Source organism: Zonotrichia leucophrys, chromosome 6 (genome assembly GCF_028769735.1).
Source record: "Zonotrichia leucophrys gambelii isolate GWCS_2022_RI chromosome 6, RI_Zleu_2.0, whole genome shotgun sequence".
Taxonomy (NCBI): domain Eukaryota; kingdom Metazoa; phylum Chordata; class Aves; order Passeriformes; family Passerellidae; genus Zonotrichia; species Zonotrichia leucophrys.
In genome coordinates this window covers 16,246,392-16,263,112 of record NC_088176.1, presented here as the reverse complement: position 1 = coordinate 16,263,112, position 16,721 = coordinate 16,246,392, and the positions used below count along the sequence as shown (strand labels likewise).

The window sequence follows — 16,721 nt, the reverse complement described above, 5'->3', positions numbered from 1 at the left end:
CGCGGAGCGGCGCCGGCTGCCAGCGCTCGCGGCGCCGCCGGTGCGGAGGAAGGCGCGCGCGCCCCGGCCCCCGCCGCGCCCCCGGGGCTCCGCGGCGGCAAATGGTGGGGCCGGACGATGCCGGAGCTCCGGGCGGCGCAGCCGTGTTTCCCGCGGGCCGGCAGGAGGCGGCGGAGGAAGAGGCGGCGGAGGAGGAGGAGGACGGGGAACGGGATGGGAGCCGGGGCTCGAGCCGGCGGAGCGGCGGGCCGGGGCAGGAGCGGCTGCTGCAGCGGTACCTGGCGGCGCTCGGCCCCGCCGCGGCGGCGAGTGGGAAGCGCTGCCCGGAGAAGCCCGCGAACGGAGCCGCCTGCGCCGTGGGCCCCTGCGGGAGGATGACCAACGGGGACGTCGGCTTCCTGCTGCCGCCGCAGGAGCCGCCGCCGCCTCCCCCTCGGGCAAGACGGGATGAGCCGGGGCCGGAGGAGGAGGAAGCGAAACTGCAGAACGGGGGCTTCCTCCCCTGCCCGGCGGGAGGCGTCCCCTTGGGAACCGCCTTGGAAGAGCCGCTGAGGAGCTGCCGGCTGCGGAGCGAGGCGGAGCGGCGCGGGGGGGCGGCGGCCGAGAGTCCCTCGCCGCCCCGCAGCCCGGGGGGCGACGCCCCAGCCGCGCGGACCTGCCGGGACCGGGCAGAGCCCGCTGCCCTGCCCCCGGCGCCCCTCGGCTTCACGGACGTGAACCTGAACTCCCGCAACACGTACGAGGTGAGCCGCCGCCGCAGCGCCCCGGAGCACCTGCCCCACGGAGGGACCGCGCCCGCCGAGCCGGCCCCGCCGCCACAGGAGCCCACGGAGAGGGCCCGGCACCGGGTGGGCATCGCCGGCGCCGGCAGCAGCTTCGCCGAGTTCTTCACCAGGTAAAGGAGCCGGCGGCGGGGCCGGTGAGGCCGTGCCCGGCAGAGCCTGGGGCCGGGGGGATGCGGGTCTGCCGGCCGGGGCACGGGCGGCCGTGGGCTCTGTGCGGGAGCGGCTCTCGGGGCAGCAGGGTCTTGTGCGGGTAGCACAGGGAAGAGTGGCTCCGACCCTCGCGGGCTCTTTTCGCTAGGAAGCACATACTGTCAGGGCAGGATAGAGGCTTTGGACGTGACAGTAAGATGATAAAGACCCTTTTACTGCTACGAACTTCATGGACTTCAAACTGGAATTTGCTTCCTGTACCAGGGCATATCGCTGAACGATCACAGTGGTACTCATTAAACCGCTGGAGAATAAAGTGAAAGTTGGTGGTGGTGGAAACGCCTTTCAAATCGTCGTGGAAATTGCCAAGTGTTATAAAGCGTTTCCTACTTGTTGACGGTGTAGATAGAGGTTACTTATTTAGTTCTAAGCGTGGTGTTGAAAACTTCAAGGACTATGCTTTGTGCTTGGATTGACTTGTGTTAAGTTTCTAGCACAAAACCGAAAGCTGTGGGACATCCAGCTTTGTCACCTAGGATCTCTGTCGCATTACTCACTCTTTAGCATACTACACAGGAGGTGCAGCTGGACCATAATAATTTATAGCACGCTCTATAGTACCTTTATTATGTTTGAAGTGAGGAATTTAATTTCCGGCAGTTTTAAGTCTCCCAAACCGAGGGGTTATAGTTGTTGTTCAAGTCGCTGATAGGACAGTAGGTCTTTTAAGTGTTTTAAGATGATAAAATAAGATTAATTTATTAACTGAAGAATTGAGATGGGAGAGGTTTGATCTCAAAATGGGATTCCCAAATGGAGAAATGGGCTCCCTCTGCCAACTCTCAGAAAAGGGAGAGATGGATTCTTGAGGATAAAGATAGTAGCAGTTGAAGATAAGTTTGGTGCACCCACTTTGTTTCAGGGATAGACTGAGAGATTCCTGCAATTCCTCCTATTCCATATTAGTGATCTTCCATCCCATGCTTTCGTTCCTTTTCCCTCATGTTATGTAGACTGCAGTATATTGTATGAGAGTAGTTCAGTTGGTTGGAGAATGATGCTAATAAGGCCAAGGTTGTGAATTCAGTCCCTGTCTGAGCCGTTCACTTAAAGAGTTGGACTCGATGATCCTTGTGGGTCCCTTCAAGTCAGAATATTCTGTAATTACCTTCCTTTTGCCTCACTACTTGAGCACGTCTACCAGTAACATTTATGTTGTTGCTTTTGCCCCAAATCAGTAATTGATTGAAATTCTGGAGCATTTTCCTCATAGGTGCTGTGGTTTAACCCCAGGTAGTAACTAAGCACTACACAGCTTCTTGCTTTCCACCTCCTTCACCCCTGGCCCCAGTGAAATGGGAAAGAGAATCAAAAGTAAAACTTGTAGGTTGATGTAAGAAAAATTTGGTAATTTAAGCAAAGTAAAATGTAATTATAATAGTAATAATGATAATATAAAGAAAAACGAAGTGATGCACAACACAGTTGCTCACCACCCATTGATTAATGCCAGACCTTTCCCCACACACTGATCAGCCCATTCTGGGTAACTCCCCTCCCTCAGTTTATGTTCTGGGCATTAGGTTTTTATAGTGTGGAATCCTTTTGGCCAGTGTGGATCACCTGTCCCAGCTATAATCCCTTTTTGTGTGCTTCCTCACTGGCAGAGCATGAGACACAGTCCTTGACTTAGGATAAGCACAACTTAGCAACAAACAAAACATCAGCGTGTTATCAACATTGTTCCGGTACTGAATCCAAAACAGAGCTCTGTACCAGCTACTGGGAAGAAGTTAACTCTATCCCAGATAAAACCAGGACAATAGAAAAGTCTGAACTTGATGTGCAGTAGAAGTGGTCAATATACATTGATATTTGCTGGTTTTAGTAAAGGCTTGGGTAATAGATGAAAAAGTGTAATTGCTTCTATCCTGACAAAAGCTATAGCGCAGACACCTCAGTGGAAGAGTGGCTCTCAGGAAATCCCATTTCACAGTGCCTGACTGGCCCAGCTGGCTGTGCCTCTGGTGCATTTGGCCTGGTGAGCAATACTGGCTACCTTCAATTCTGCCTATACATTCATAAAAGAGTCTTAGTTACAGCTGATTTCATCTCATCAGCCAAAATGAGATTGGCTAGTGAAAACTTCCAGTCATTTTCTTTAAAAACAAGTTCAAACTTGTCTTGCTTGACAGATTTGTCTCTAGAAAAATAAATACCAGAATGGGTAATATCCGTTATGAAAAGTGTAATAAAGCTTTTATAACTTTCTCAGTAGTTAGTTCTTTTCTTCTGAACCTGTAATTCAAAAGCTTAGACTTCTCACTTTTGTTTTAAACCGTCCAGATTTATACAAAGCTGACAATTGCCAATGTAAGTGGGTTATCCTGTAGTTCTTAAAAAGGGGATGTCACTAATGAGAACTGAAATGGTATAAAAAATTGTCCTGTGTTTGAATGTTTGTAGCAACTCTACTCCCATGTGAAGTTCTCAGGAGAAGGTTGCTTGTATTTTTGAATGTGCACGGGCTCGTAAATGATATTGTTCCCCAGAGTTTGAGTTGTACCAAGTGGCTGTGTACCTGAGAGAGAGCAACTCATTTGTGTTTTGTCAGAGTGTAGCTGCTCCCACAATGTAAAAAAAGAAAACCCAAAAGGTACTGGATGTGCTCCGTAGGTAGCCCAGCAACCTGGAGTATTTTATGTAGGATGTTTTGTGCTTGCAATGCTCTTAGTTGAGTTTGCAAACTGTCTAAAATTTGGTATTTCCCATTGTGTTTTTCTAATAGCCATAATTATATGGAAATGATTCTAGAAGCTGGACATTTCTTGCAGATACTTAGAGAAGGCAAAGGAAGTCGTACTGCCTTCGGCTTTATTGTTGTAATTGCTGTGACCGAACAGTTTGATCAGACAGATCTGGGTTAGGAGGCTGCTGTTTCCAGCTGGTCCAGCTTGTTCCCAGCTCTTCAGTTATCAGACTGACCTGCTTCATAGTTCTTTGAAATAATCTGTGTTAATTGTCTGTCTTCATTCACTGAACCAGAGAGAAAACTGGTGAGGTAAGGTGGGCGAAAAAGCAAGCAGCTGTAATCAGATGCATCTTATCCAAACTCTGTGACAGGGAGAGTGTCTGTGCCCTTGAAACTGTCATTAGTAATTACTTTAAGATCCTGGGGAAGTTTGCATTAGTGACTAGAACCTTTTTTTCAGGTGAATGTTAGGTATGGTGTATAGCCTTGGAATCTTAAGTTGTATTTGTCCAAAATCATTAAGCCTGTCAAATCAATACTAACAACTTTTAACAGAAAAATAATTGGTTTTGCTGTACATCTTATTTCTCTTCACATGTGAAGTAGGGATGCCACAAGTAGATCAGTATGTGGAGCAGAGTGTCATGGCAAGGAAAATTGCATGGCTATGGTCAGTTGTATCCACTGTGCTGCTGTTTTGGTCAGAGCAAGAAATGGCTTCTTGGAAGTCAACTGTCACTGCTTTGTAGTCCTGTAGTGTATAATTCATAATGCAGTCATATACAGGCATTGTTCTGATGGTTTGTGGTCTTACACAGCAGCTTACAAGGGCAATGCTCTGTTCTTGGGTTACTGGATCCCTGTTGGGTGCAGAATGGTTCAGTGAGCAGGAACATTGCATGGACAGTTGAATTAAAGCCATGATTATTACCTCGACTACAGTATGCTCTAAATGTGCTGCTTTTGGGGGCAGAGCAAAACAGGACACCAGAAAGGTCAAGCAGCAGCAAGTAATCCAGGGCTGAGATAAAGACTTGATTCTGAACCTCTTCTAAAGATGACTTCTACTTCATAGCTCTGTGGGTAGGTACCAGACATCTTTTCAGCTTGTGTAGATATTGTACCTTTGTGAATTGTGTATTTGCTAGACAAATTTAGGTATCTGGTAGTTTGTTATTCCTTGATTCAAAGCTTACTGTTGACAACAGTGATATTTGCTTTTGTAGTAGTAGAGCACCATTTTCCCAAGTACTTGTGTTCCAGTATTCACCTCAGATTCACAATGAGATTAATTAATAACTGCCACTTCTTGTAGGTCTTTGGAGTGTGCTGTGAGAAATAGGTGTAAGGGGTTATAAGCATGAAGGCTAGTTGGCACACATATTCTTATGGAAAATGTCTTTAGTCTCTTATTTTTTTCATTGCCCAGAGTGATTGTGTTTGTTGTCCAGAAGTTTTGAAAAATGTTCACTTGAAGAGGTGATGGAAAGTCAAAAGTAGTCGGTATTTGTAGGCACAAAGCACTAAGACATCACTGAAGCTCACATCTTTGTCTCCCTCTTTGTAAACACAGCCTTGAGTAGGCAGTCCTTCAAAAGCTGCTAATCTTCTTGCCTTTACAGATGTCCTTGGCACAGACTGGAGGGTTGCAGGGAGGTTCACTGAGTGCTGTTACTCAGTACACAGTAGTGTCCCTAGCTATGTAGTTTATATTTCAGTTTTTTTACTAAGTGCCACTTGCAGCTCTTTGCACTACCTAGGCATCTACCTAGATGGGTCTTGTGAAAGTTTAGTACCAGAATCAACATTTCTCTTAGAGAAAAGCTCTGCATACATAAATCATCATGAAACTTCAGGGGATGTACTGGGCCCCTATGGAGAAGAAAAATCTTTAGTGGACTTCTGATCAAAAATGAATCAAGTGGGAATGGGCTGTCCTTGTGACAGGTCTTCTAAACCTTCCATTCATGTGAAGATGAGAAATCAGATTGATGGGGTCACTTCACAGTGCTTAATTTCTATTCTGCTATTGCTTGTGCCTATATCTTGATCAGATCTTACTGAAAAAAAACCTGTGTGTTTTATGATTTTGGTGTTGTTTTTACATTGTCCAGATCAAAACAAACCGAATGAAAAAAAGTACAGCTCTACCATCAATATATATTGGAAAGATGATTAGAGAAAAGAGTTAAGGGAATACATAAAAGCTTCCCTGAGAAATTATGAGAGCACCCTTCTGCCTTCTGTTTTTGGGTGCAGTTGTTTCTGCTTTCTATAAGTAATTTTGTAACCTAAGGGAAGAAATGGATACATATAATTGCTTTGAATTAAACTGATTGGAGAAAGTAAGCAAGAGTACCTGGACCCTAATCTGTGGGCAACTTCAAACAGTCCTTTTTTTTCCCTGAGTTAGAGACATAAGTGACTTGATAAAATAGGATATGGCATTCATATTATCAAGTTGAGAAGCTCCTCTGTGGATTCTTCCTTGACATTTGTGAAGAATGATTTGTTTTGTGAGGTTGTGTTCACATGTTGACCAGTTTCTGACTTTCAGTGAGTGTTTCACCATAGATAAGATGCTTTGCACCCGTGGAATCAATTTGGTTAGGATGTCTGTTGACTAGCAAATGAAAATGAAATTTCAGGAGCTCAAGCAGAAGAATGTTACATTAATTTAATTCTGGATATGTTTCAGAAGGCCACGTTGCTCCAGCTTCTGTTTGCAGCAAGTCTTTCCCCAGTTACCTCCTCAAGGAAAAAATGCTGCCTGAATAAATGTCAATTCTGAGACCTCAGATATATAGTCTTCATCAGTCTGTAATGCCTAAAGTATTGTTAGCAATTTTTGTGCTCTCCTTGGTGGATAGTGTAATGAACAGTGTTATATTCTACACTGGTACATATATTTGCACTAGGAGTTTTGTAATCTTAGTATAAATTTTCATGAAGTAAGTTCTCATTAAACTAATGCTGTAGGGTTTTTTTTGTGGGGGACTGTGTGGATTTTTTTGAGCCAAATAGCTTAAATTGCTGTTTTGTATGCAGCAAACTGTTGGAATCATAGCTTGTTTTGTTCAGGACTGTTCTACAGAAGCATTTAAACTTAATCTGAAAGCATCTTCTCTTCTCCCCCTCCCCTTCATTTTGCAGAAGGCCTTTTCATTCATTGGTCTCTTCTGCTTATTTGGGGTCACAGGGTTTCTTACAGAGTATATTGAGAGTAGTAACAAAGTGAATGGAACATCTCTTCTGAATAGGCTATGACTAAAAGAAGAATGTTTTACATGGGAAATAACAACCAAAGGAGTTCACTTAAATCACAGCTGGCCTCTAAGAAAATGATAGTTCTATGTTTTTGCTCTCTTGGCTGTTCCAGTTATTCATTCGGTTGTTTTGTCCTGATTGCTTAAGAATAAAAAAGGAGTTTAAGGGTTTTTGGTCACATTTCATTCATGTAGATGAAAAAATTGTTACTCCTCTCTTGAGTTTATTGGAACTGCTGAGATGTTTACGACATAAACATCTGTCCTTTTATATTTATCATAATTGGTCTTGTTTGTTGTTCAGCTGGGAAGGAACTAGGTTTGTTGAACGGGGTGATTGGCACTGCTTTAAACTTTGCAATCTCTGTGTGTGCATCTTTTTATTATTGCTTTCTAAGGAAGTGAAGCATGATTTCTGCTTCATCTCTCTAGTACTGCAGCCTGTTTCTGAGGTCAGTCAAACTCTCAGAGTCTGAGAGAGCTCCAGCATAAAAATCCTACAGATTTTTGAATGAAGTCTGAACACAAGGATAGCCTGCAAAAAAGACTGATAATTTGCCTCTGTATTTTCAGAAACCAGTCAGCTGTGCAAGCCACCTGCAGAGCATTTTGCTTCTGGCTCGATATTGGGGTAACAGTCTGAAGAAGAGTGTGGCTGTTGTGTGGGTGAACTTATGACTTCAATTAGTAGAAAACTAGTTTTCATGGTCATAGATTAGTTTATTCTTTCAGAACTTCTGAGAGCCAAACACTCGGGCTGGTGTTCTTCTGAATGCCTTTCCTGCTTTCTTATAGCCTGACTGAAAAGCTGTAGCCTAGAGGAGTGCTTTCCTACAATTTTTCTCCCTTCTCCAAGGTACTCCTTTATTAAGAAGAAGCTATGTTCCGTTTCCATTGTTATGTTGGGTGCACATTGTAATGCGCTCTTGGCTAAGTGAAAATGTGTCTTTTGATCCTGTAGCATAATAAAGCTTCCTTGTTGGCTCTCCTTGCCTGTGATATTTGTTGGTCTAAGCTTCCTGAAGGCCAGCTGTAGAATAGGCAATCTAAGCTTGGCTGTGGTCAGGCCTCAGACCTTGCAAAGCTCTGTCCTGTCTGTGTTGCTTCAGTTGCCTAATGCATTCATTAATGTGGGATCTTGTCTGTCTGCTGCTGGGCAGTAATGAAGCAGTTTGGGTGCTGGATGCCAGAATGCTTTAAAACTCAAACAATCCACTTGCTTCAAAGGTATTTGTGTGGCTGGCATCTGTCTGCCTTAGATGCCAAACTGCCAAACTGGGGTGGTTTGGACAAGAGAAAACTGAAGGGAGACCTTGTCATTCTACAAATACTTGAGAGGAGGTTGTAGTGACATGGGTGTCAGTTTCTTTTTCCACTTATCAAGCCTCATATTGTGGCAAGGGAGGTTTAGGTTGGATATTAGGAAAAGCACCATCACTGAAAGGCTAGTCAAGCATTGGAACAGGCTGCCCAAGGAAGTGGTTGAGTCACCATCCCTGGAAGTGTTTAAAAGTCATGTGGGTGTGACACTTAGGGACATGGTTTGGTGGTGATCCTAACAGTGCTGGGCTAATTGTTTGACTCAATTATCTTAGAGATCTTTTCTAACCTAAATGATTCTATTATTCTTGCTTTGTCTTGTTGTAAACTGTGTTTTGCAAATTGCTTGCTGTTCCTCAAATTCTGTAAGTAGTGGAGTGGTAGACTGGAAAATTTCTTCCTCATTCTTAGAAAAGATGTCAGGCAAAACTGAATTAAATCAGTCCCCTGCCTTCTTATATCAGCTAAGAGATCAAAAATTAATTCTTGTGTTTTGTAGTATTTCTGCAATTGATCACTGAAGCAATGACAAAATATATTGTGAATTGCTAGTTGCAGCTGAAACCCAGTGCACTGAGTGACTGCAAAAGTGCTCCAGTGCTTGTAGTGCTACATTGTGCAATCGAGTAGTTGACAGGCACTCTGTCAGGCACCAGAAAGGAAAAATATTAACTGAGGCTTAACCAGGCTGGTCACAGTTACAATCACCCCTGGGACAGTCTGCAAAATAAAACTCTGCCCTGTGTTTGAACTTCCAGTTCACAGACTTGTAGGCCATGTCAAAGGCTGGAAATCTTTATCACCTTTGTTTTGAAAGCATGCATTGTATGGAAGCATTTGAACTATAGGTATAGGGATTGCCCTTATAAAGCTGGTGAGTTTTGCCTCAACTGAAAGTGAGTCACATCTAGAACAATTTCAGGTGCTTTGTTTAACTGAGTTGTACTTTGTGAGATATCTTGGTAAGCTGCCTGAAGAATTTGTTATTGTCAGGAAACAAAGGAAATGTTTCATCCCTGCTTCTGGTATTTATATGATCCTCTGTGAGCTGCTTGTTGCTCATTAAGTTGGAGAGTGAAAAAGTGTTGATGGTTTTCTGTGGGATTAGTGAGCTGGATTGACTTGCAAGGTGTGGAGGGTGTGGGAGCTGATGCAGCAGAAGGGATTGTAGGACATTACTGTGCAAGGAGGGGAAATGGGCTTCCCATTATGTGGGTTTGTGGGAGGAAGGGCTCTTGTTCCTCTAGCACTGTTTTGCTTGGAGTATGTTGCTCATTAAGTAGCTGTGACTTTGATGGATTAGATATTCCTGGCCATACAAAAAATACCAGAAAATACAGATACACAGAATATCTGTAGTCAGCTGGTAAAAATTCTCCACTTCTCACAGCTGTGATCTAAGACTTTGTTTTAAATGCTGTGGGTAAGTGTCCTTTGATCATTATTAGAGAAGATTGACCATAGTGTTTGGTGTAGTGTCAAAATAGCTTTATAACTGCCTGATCAAATATGAAAATGATAGAACAGTCTAACATAAAGCTCTGCTTTGCTACTTCACTCTGAAAAGTAAAGGCTGATTCTCTTCCTTTATTTGTATTAAACCATTCTGAAATTCAACGCCATCAGTTACCTTGCTTATATGTCTGCTTGTTTATGTGTGTTTTTGAATGCCTGAACTGCTTGTAAAGCTTACCTGGGCAACAGCTCTTTGTTGGGGGAAGCATGTAGTCTGGTAAAATAGAGTTTATCAGTGAGTGTTCTGTACAAGATGTTCTGCAATACTGCTAAACACTTTCAACTCTTAAAACTTCCCAAGTGTTTGTGTACCTGTAGTAAAACTGGTCTGCCAGCAGAGTTTGTAAAGCCACTTTGGGACTGGTATTCACTAGGAGCTTGATAAGAGAGTTGATCTAATTAAGTCTCATCAGTGCAGTTCCATGATAGTTCTGTCAATCTTTGTCCTCTCCAAGACACCAGAGGCCACCTCCTTCCAGCTTCTCAATCCTTGGCTTGAGAACTCTCCTTGACAGTTCATTAAATTTCAGGTGGACCTAATTGTAGCCAAGGCTTTAGTTGATCACTAATACAAATGGAGACATATTTAATTAAAAAAAATATTACAAGCTTGGTCTTGCTGAGGATGGTTGTTTTTCTGGGTAGGATTTTTCATTTCCTTATTTTATTTGTTTTTGTTGGAGGGGTGAGGAGGGGAGAGAGGCCAAAAGCTTGCTTGTGTAGCATCTAAGACTGCAGGTTTATAGTATTGCAAACACTGAAACTTCTTTGGAGAGGGTAGTTTGGAATATTCTTTGAGTTGTCTTGGTGCAGAGGGTAGGAGGAGATCTTTACATCTAGAAGGTGCTGAAACTGGAAACCTGTAACAAATCTGTGGTTGGGGTAATACAATTAAAAGAGAATCTATAATCTAGCTGCTGCTTGTAGCAAAATGATGGAAATTGCAAACTGTAAAATTGGTTGGGTCACATCTCTTCCAGTATAGAGCACAACTTGGAAACTTGTGCTGAGAGCAATCAAAAATGTGTTGGATCAAAATGGGCTGACACTTGAAGCTATTGAAATTAAAAATGTAGAATACCTGTTGCTCTGCAGGCTTTGTAAGTGGCTAACCAAAAAGGTTTTATTTCCTTTCAATGATTCATTATTTATGCTTAGAGTTGAGTTACCTTTGTTTCTGCATGTAAATTATTGAAAAGTCTTGTTTAAAGCAGAGGGGTTAATTATGCTTAATAAAGCAATGGGGTTTTTTTGTCTGCTGTTATTTCCAAATTATTTCATATGAGAGCATAACAGAATGGCCAAGACTCGAGTATGGAGAAGAATTCTGCTGTGTTCTTAAACAGCTTTTGTGTGTTATGCCTGGTAAAGAGATGCCAATATGAATTAATAGTTCTTGTTATGTATTTGGCTATGGAATATTCCATACAGAAGATGGAATTGCAGGCATGTAGAGGTTTCCAGAATTTGTTCTAAAAGTATGGTTTTAAGTAAAAACGTCTAATTTTAGGGCTTTTTAAAATGTTTCTGTAGCAATTCCTGGAACATGTCTCTTCTAACTCCTTACTGATACAATTCTCTGGGTAAAGATTGTTGGGTAAATAAGCAATTTCCTTATCAGCTCATCTTTCAGCTAATTCAAATTTCAGTAAGTTTTAAACATACACCTATTTTGTATGCCCATGAAGCTTATTAAGAAATTAGCATGGGGTGGAGCAAGAGCAGATGGCATGTACAAGCAGAACTCTGCTCTTTGTGCGGATGCAAAATCAGTTGTTTTGTAATACAAACACAGTTTTTAATGACTTTTGTTACTTCATTCCTTTTACATGCTCTGAGGTTTTGTTGGAATCAGTAGATTTTTAATGATCTTTCAGAGAAATTTAACTTCAGGGCTTTTAACTGTGTTTTTGTAACTATATTAAAAACACAGAGAAAATGTACTGGGGTTTTTTTGCTCCAACTTGGTGCTCATTTGTATTATTACTTCTATGCTGGATTTCCCTTCTTTGTGATTCTGTGAGGAAAAGCTATGTGTGATAGAGTGAGGATGTTCTTGATGGGATGCTGATTCCTTCCTGTTTGTGTGTTGCTTCCCTGGATTTAAAATGATGCAGTTGTCTTATGCAGTGTTTACTAACAGGTACTAGGTGCTTAATCAAAAGGAAAATCTAATCAGCCCTCACTTCCTCTGTCAGTCCTTGTGGCTTTCAAATCTTGTTTTCTCAGCAGAACAATTCCCTCTTATCAAAGCTCTTGAAAGATGGATGCAATGAGAAGAAATGATTGATGATGGAAAATGACAGTAAACGAGATTGTTGTGTGTAAAGTAAAAGTCAGAAAATATTTTGACAGTTAGCTTTTTTATCTAAAAAAAGTAACTTTTACTATGCTAATATAACTTGGAGTTGCTTTTTGTAAATTAATGGGTAAACATTTTGAGCAAGCTCAAAGTTATCTTGTAAGGATTAGAAATCAGAGAATAGTAGTTTACCTTTCAGCGTTGAGATATAAACACAATATTGATTTATTGGTAAAATAATCCTAAATTATGTGTATTTTATTTGGAAAGATGTTTTTTTTGTTGCCACACTGTATGTTTGCCAAAGGTGCCCATAGTTTAGTGGTTTTGTTTTGGTTTTTGGGGTTTTTGTTGGTTGGTTGGTTGGTTTTTTTCTAGTTTTTGTTTGTGGTTTTTTTTTTTTTTGGTTGTGTGTGATTTGTGTTGTTTGGGTTTTTTTGTCTAATGTAATGCAACATTTCAAGTTAAATTAATTTTTATATTAAAATGAACTGTAAGGAAGCATACTTTCCTCATGTATAACAGTAGTGATGATTATAACATGGTTTATGCTCTCCTGTGGCACTTCATTTAGCTTTTGAGCTCTTCAAGGCACCTACTGAGACATTTTGGAGTGTCATTTGAGGGTGTTAATATGTGTTATATAAAAGAAGCAGGGAAAAAAAAACTCTTGCAGCTTTCCCCTGGGCTTTTGTAAACCAGAGCTTAAATCAATGAACTAATTTAATACTTCTATCCCATGGGTCCTTGCAAGAGAAAGAATTGTTCAGTTCTAAAGTGTAGACTCTCTTTTAAGGAATTTTGAGGTTTTCAAATGGATTTTGAGATTCTGTACCAAAATGCTATTGGCTTTTCAGCCATTTCAATAGTTGACTCTTCCCAGGATCAGTGAGACTCATGAATATTCTAAGCAGCAACAAATACATCAAATCTAGTACACTTCCTGCAGTTCAGTGAATGCAACTTGTGAGCATTCACAGATGCTGTTCCTTAACAAGGCTTTTGTAAGGCTTTGCTGCTGTCAGGAACACCTCAGATGTGATACTGTTCTTTGCCAAAACAATGTATTAAGAAGTGTCCTTCCATCTTCAGCACAGCTTATTTGTAATCTGTCATTAATGTCTTTCTGATTAGAATTCCTATGTGAAGTTTATTCTGACAGAATACAAAGTTTTACGAGCTCTTAGCCTTCACAAGAAACAGACTTCATTCAATATGTGCTCAATAAATGTTAAACTTCATTCCTTCCAGACTACATTAAAGGTTTGTCTTGATGTTTTATTTGTTTAAAAAAACTGAAAAATTAAATCTTGTAAAAGCCATGAGCATGCCTAAATCTCATTTTTTTCCTTTTAAAAATCTACCAGTTACCTGGTTAATAATGAACCAGCTTTGATACAATGACAGATTGCCATCAATATTAAATGCATCTTTCAGCTTCTACATATGCTAGAGGCAGTGGAGTTCAACTGCCCAGTAACCCTGGTGGTATTCCATAGTGTGTACAGAGACTGGGTGGTTATTGCTGCCTGTGAAATCAAGAAAGGTGCTCCAGAATGTACCTTCCTGCATACCTGCTTTTGGGGGAAAAAGTCTTCTCTAATGAAGTTCAAATACAGCTGTTGCAGATTTAAGGGCAAGGCTGTGGGGTAGTGCAGAGTCTTTAGAAAACTTGTGTCTTGTTTTGTTGTTTATTCTTTGACTGCTCCTCCTTCCCTCCTGAAGACAATGTAAAGCACTGTGAAAAGTGTCCTTATGAAATGAGCCTTTGTTATTTATGTAAGCACACTTTTGTCTTACAGAGTGGATCTGTTTATTTCACTAATAGTGTTCAGTTCTGGGATTGACTAAGGGTGTTTTTTTTCAAAGGCATAGGGAACCATGATCTTTTTCACTGTTCCTCCTTTCCAGGCTGTGTATCAGAAACCACTGTCTTGGAGCTTCTGAGCTAACTTGGCTTCCACAGGGATGGATGAAGATATTACAAATTTCTCTGATGGGGACATCTGTGGGATGTGTGGATCACAACCAATGCTTCCTAGAACAATTTGTATTCTATTATTAGTAGCAATGGCTCAATTTCAATAATGGCAAACAACTATTCAAACCATGCAATCAGTTATTCCCAAGCATGCTTTCCCAATAATTGGGTTGGAACAACATCTGGGAGACCTCCACAGAAGTGGCACAGTGTACTGTGGCACCAAAAGATTCTATTCTCTTTTGTGGGCATTCCACAAAAATGTCTCATGGTGTTCTTGTCAATCAGGTGTGTGTGTAATCCTGTACTCCCTGCCTGCCTGTAGCAATTGCTGTTTTCTTGATTGCAGTCTTTTAATTTTTTTTTTTTTTGACGAGCTGTTGGTGATGTAGTGAGTGGCAGTGGCCTCAAATGGAATGAAGAGAGTCTTGGTGTTCTGGGTTTCTTGATTTTTTTTTTTTCTGGATTCCATGGGACCACCAGTCTTGAGCTTAACAGTTTTTTGGGAGGCTTCCATGCTCTATCAGCACCTACTTCTCCATCTCTCCAGTTTGCTGGTGGCTAGATCCTCAACTACACACAAGCTCACAGGCTGTAGAGTTCATTCACACAGACTTGCACTGAAGGGATTTTTGACAGGCATTTCCTTGTTTCCCAAATAACAAAAAACATTCTGGGAACAAAAAAATTAGCTTGTATATGAAGATCATACAATGTCTTACAAACACTACAGTTCCTAATTGTAAAGCTATGCTGTCTGGCCAGAAACCCTGACAGCACTGGAATTTAGGAGCCCTGAACACTTTTCAGACAGATTGTGGTTGTTGAAGCATGCTCCTTTTATCTGGGAGCAAAGCTAGGAGACTGTTTGCTGTGCACAAACATGACTACTTCCAATTTGAAAAGGAATTGTATTTTAAAATACAGCAAATACATTAAGTGAAGGGTAAATCTGAGGATCTCTTTCCAGAAGAAGAGTGTGAAGTTAGCTAGTTAACACTACAAAAACATCTCCCACTAAAAGTACTCCCCTGTTGTGTTCTCTGAGGTCAGCTGGTAAGCTTCCTGAGAAATAACCTTACAGGCTCCTGAGCTTTTAATCCCTTTGTGGTAAGAGTTTCTGGAAAGTAACTTTCCAGTATTCAGAATAAATACACTTCTTTCATTTTTAAAGCACTTGTACATAACATGCTCTGTGGGAACTTGTGATTGGAGTCAAATAGTATAGCTGAGTATCTGACAAGTGGTCACTAACAGGGTCTTGTGATGGTTGGCTTTCTAAGAAGTAGGAGCAATGCAGTCATCTGCCTCTTTGGGGGTAATTGCTTCAGGCACTGATAAAGCTTGTCTGCCAAACTGAAGCTGTGTGATTGTTTCATGGTTTTCTAGTCCATGCTATGAAAGTTGAAGCCGTGAAGATTAGAAGTAATAATTCACGATTAAAAAAAATCTCATTAAGTTACAGGGTGTTTTTCAGCTGTAGTCATTTCGGTGTCCAAATAAATCAGGAAGAAACACTTAAAACAAGCCCCAAATAAAAGTTTGAGAATCTGTGGTGTGTGTTTATATATAAGTGCCTGCTATTACTAAAAAGAGGTCTGATAAAGTGGTTTAGATGTAAAATTGAGTGTTAAATACAAATATTAGCATCAAAGCACCTGTAATGAAAGGTGCTCCGCTTCAAATTAATTATTTGAAAGCAGAATGCACTTTGCATTTGCCGAGCAGTAAATCTCTACAGTTCACCCAAGTGAACTGGTGGAGAAGTTGAAGAAATGTAAATAGGAACAATATACTTTGTTTATATGCTTATAACAAACAAAACAAATCCTTTCTCTCTTTTCAGAAACTTCTTCACTAAAAGGACAAAGGAACTCAAACCTGCTGTCCAAAGTGCTCCTGGTTGGAAGTTGTTTGGAAAAGTCCCACCCAGGGAAAACCTTCCAAAAGATTCCAAAATTATTCAGCAGGTGAGTAAACATCACATAACTCAAGGTAGGAAAATTGTAAAAATAAGATACAGGTACTGCATTTCTCTGCTGTTATATCCACATTGGTGTTATATGACCACAGGCTGCTCTGAGAACATTATTTTGGGGCTTTGTTTAAGTAATAGTAGTTACTAAGGAATTTGAGTTTTATGATTATTTTGTGCATTCTTCAGTACATCTCAGTACTTATAAAAAGTACTTCCAAAAAGATGGTATAGGTTCAGAAAGCACTTAAGCTGCTTTTGTCAAGACATTAGAACTTGCATTAATTTCCCATAAAATTTTGTCATATTTAACATGGTATGCTGCAATATGACTCATTTTTCCATTGCCATCCTTGTCTGGAAGACTTCCTATGTAGGTGACCTCTGACAAATTGCTTAGAATTCTGAAACATGTAATCATCTTTAATTTAAAGTTTTAATCTCACTCAAGATACTTTGCTGCAAAATAATACTGTAAATTAAACTTGATTTTGAGCTACTGGAATTCTTCACAAAGACACCTCTGATTTCCTTCCTCTACCACAAGGTTGCACTTCCATATAATTGTTCCTGTGGAATCTGTCTTTGATAAAATAATACTTCTGATAAAATAATACTAAGATGTCAGTGTTCAAAGGGGAGCAGTTGGTAATGTATCATTACCATAATGTTAGC

The 16,721-nt window shown here is 41.1% G+C and overlaps 1 protein-coding gene across 2 annotated transcripts in view; it reads left to right on the top strand.

The window, feature by feature from the left end:
- Positions 1 to 18: 18 nt before the first annotated feature.
- The window catches only part of TBC1D12 (TBC1 domain family member 12), a 40,161-nt gene continuing 23,458 nt past the window's right edge, over positions 19 to 16,721 (top strand). The window contains exons 1-2 of one of the 2 annotated variants that reach the window (XM_064716438.1): positions 19 to 895; positions 15,918 to 16,041. In XM_064716438.1, the coding sequence (XP_064572508.1) occupies positions 102 to 895; positions 15,918 to 16,041 (918 nt within the window). In that variant the 5' untranslated portion in view covers positions 19 to 101. The remainder of the gene's footprint in view (positions 896 to 15,917; positions 16,042 to 16,721) is intronic. The other variant, XM_064716439.1, reaches the window with a different exon arrangement.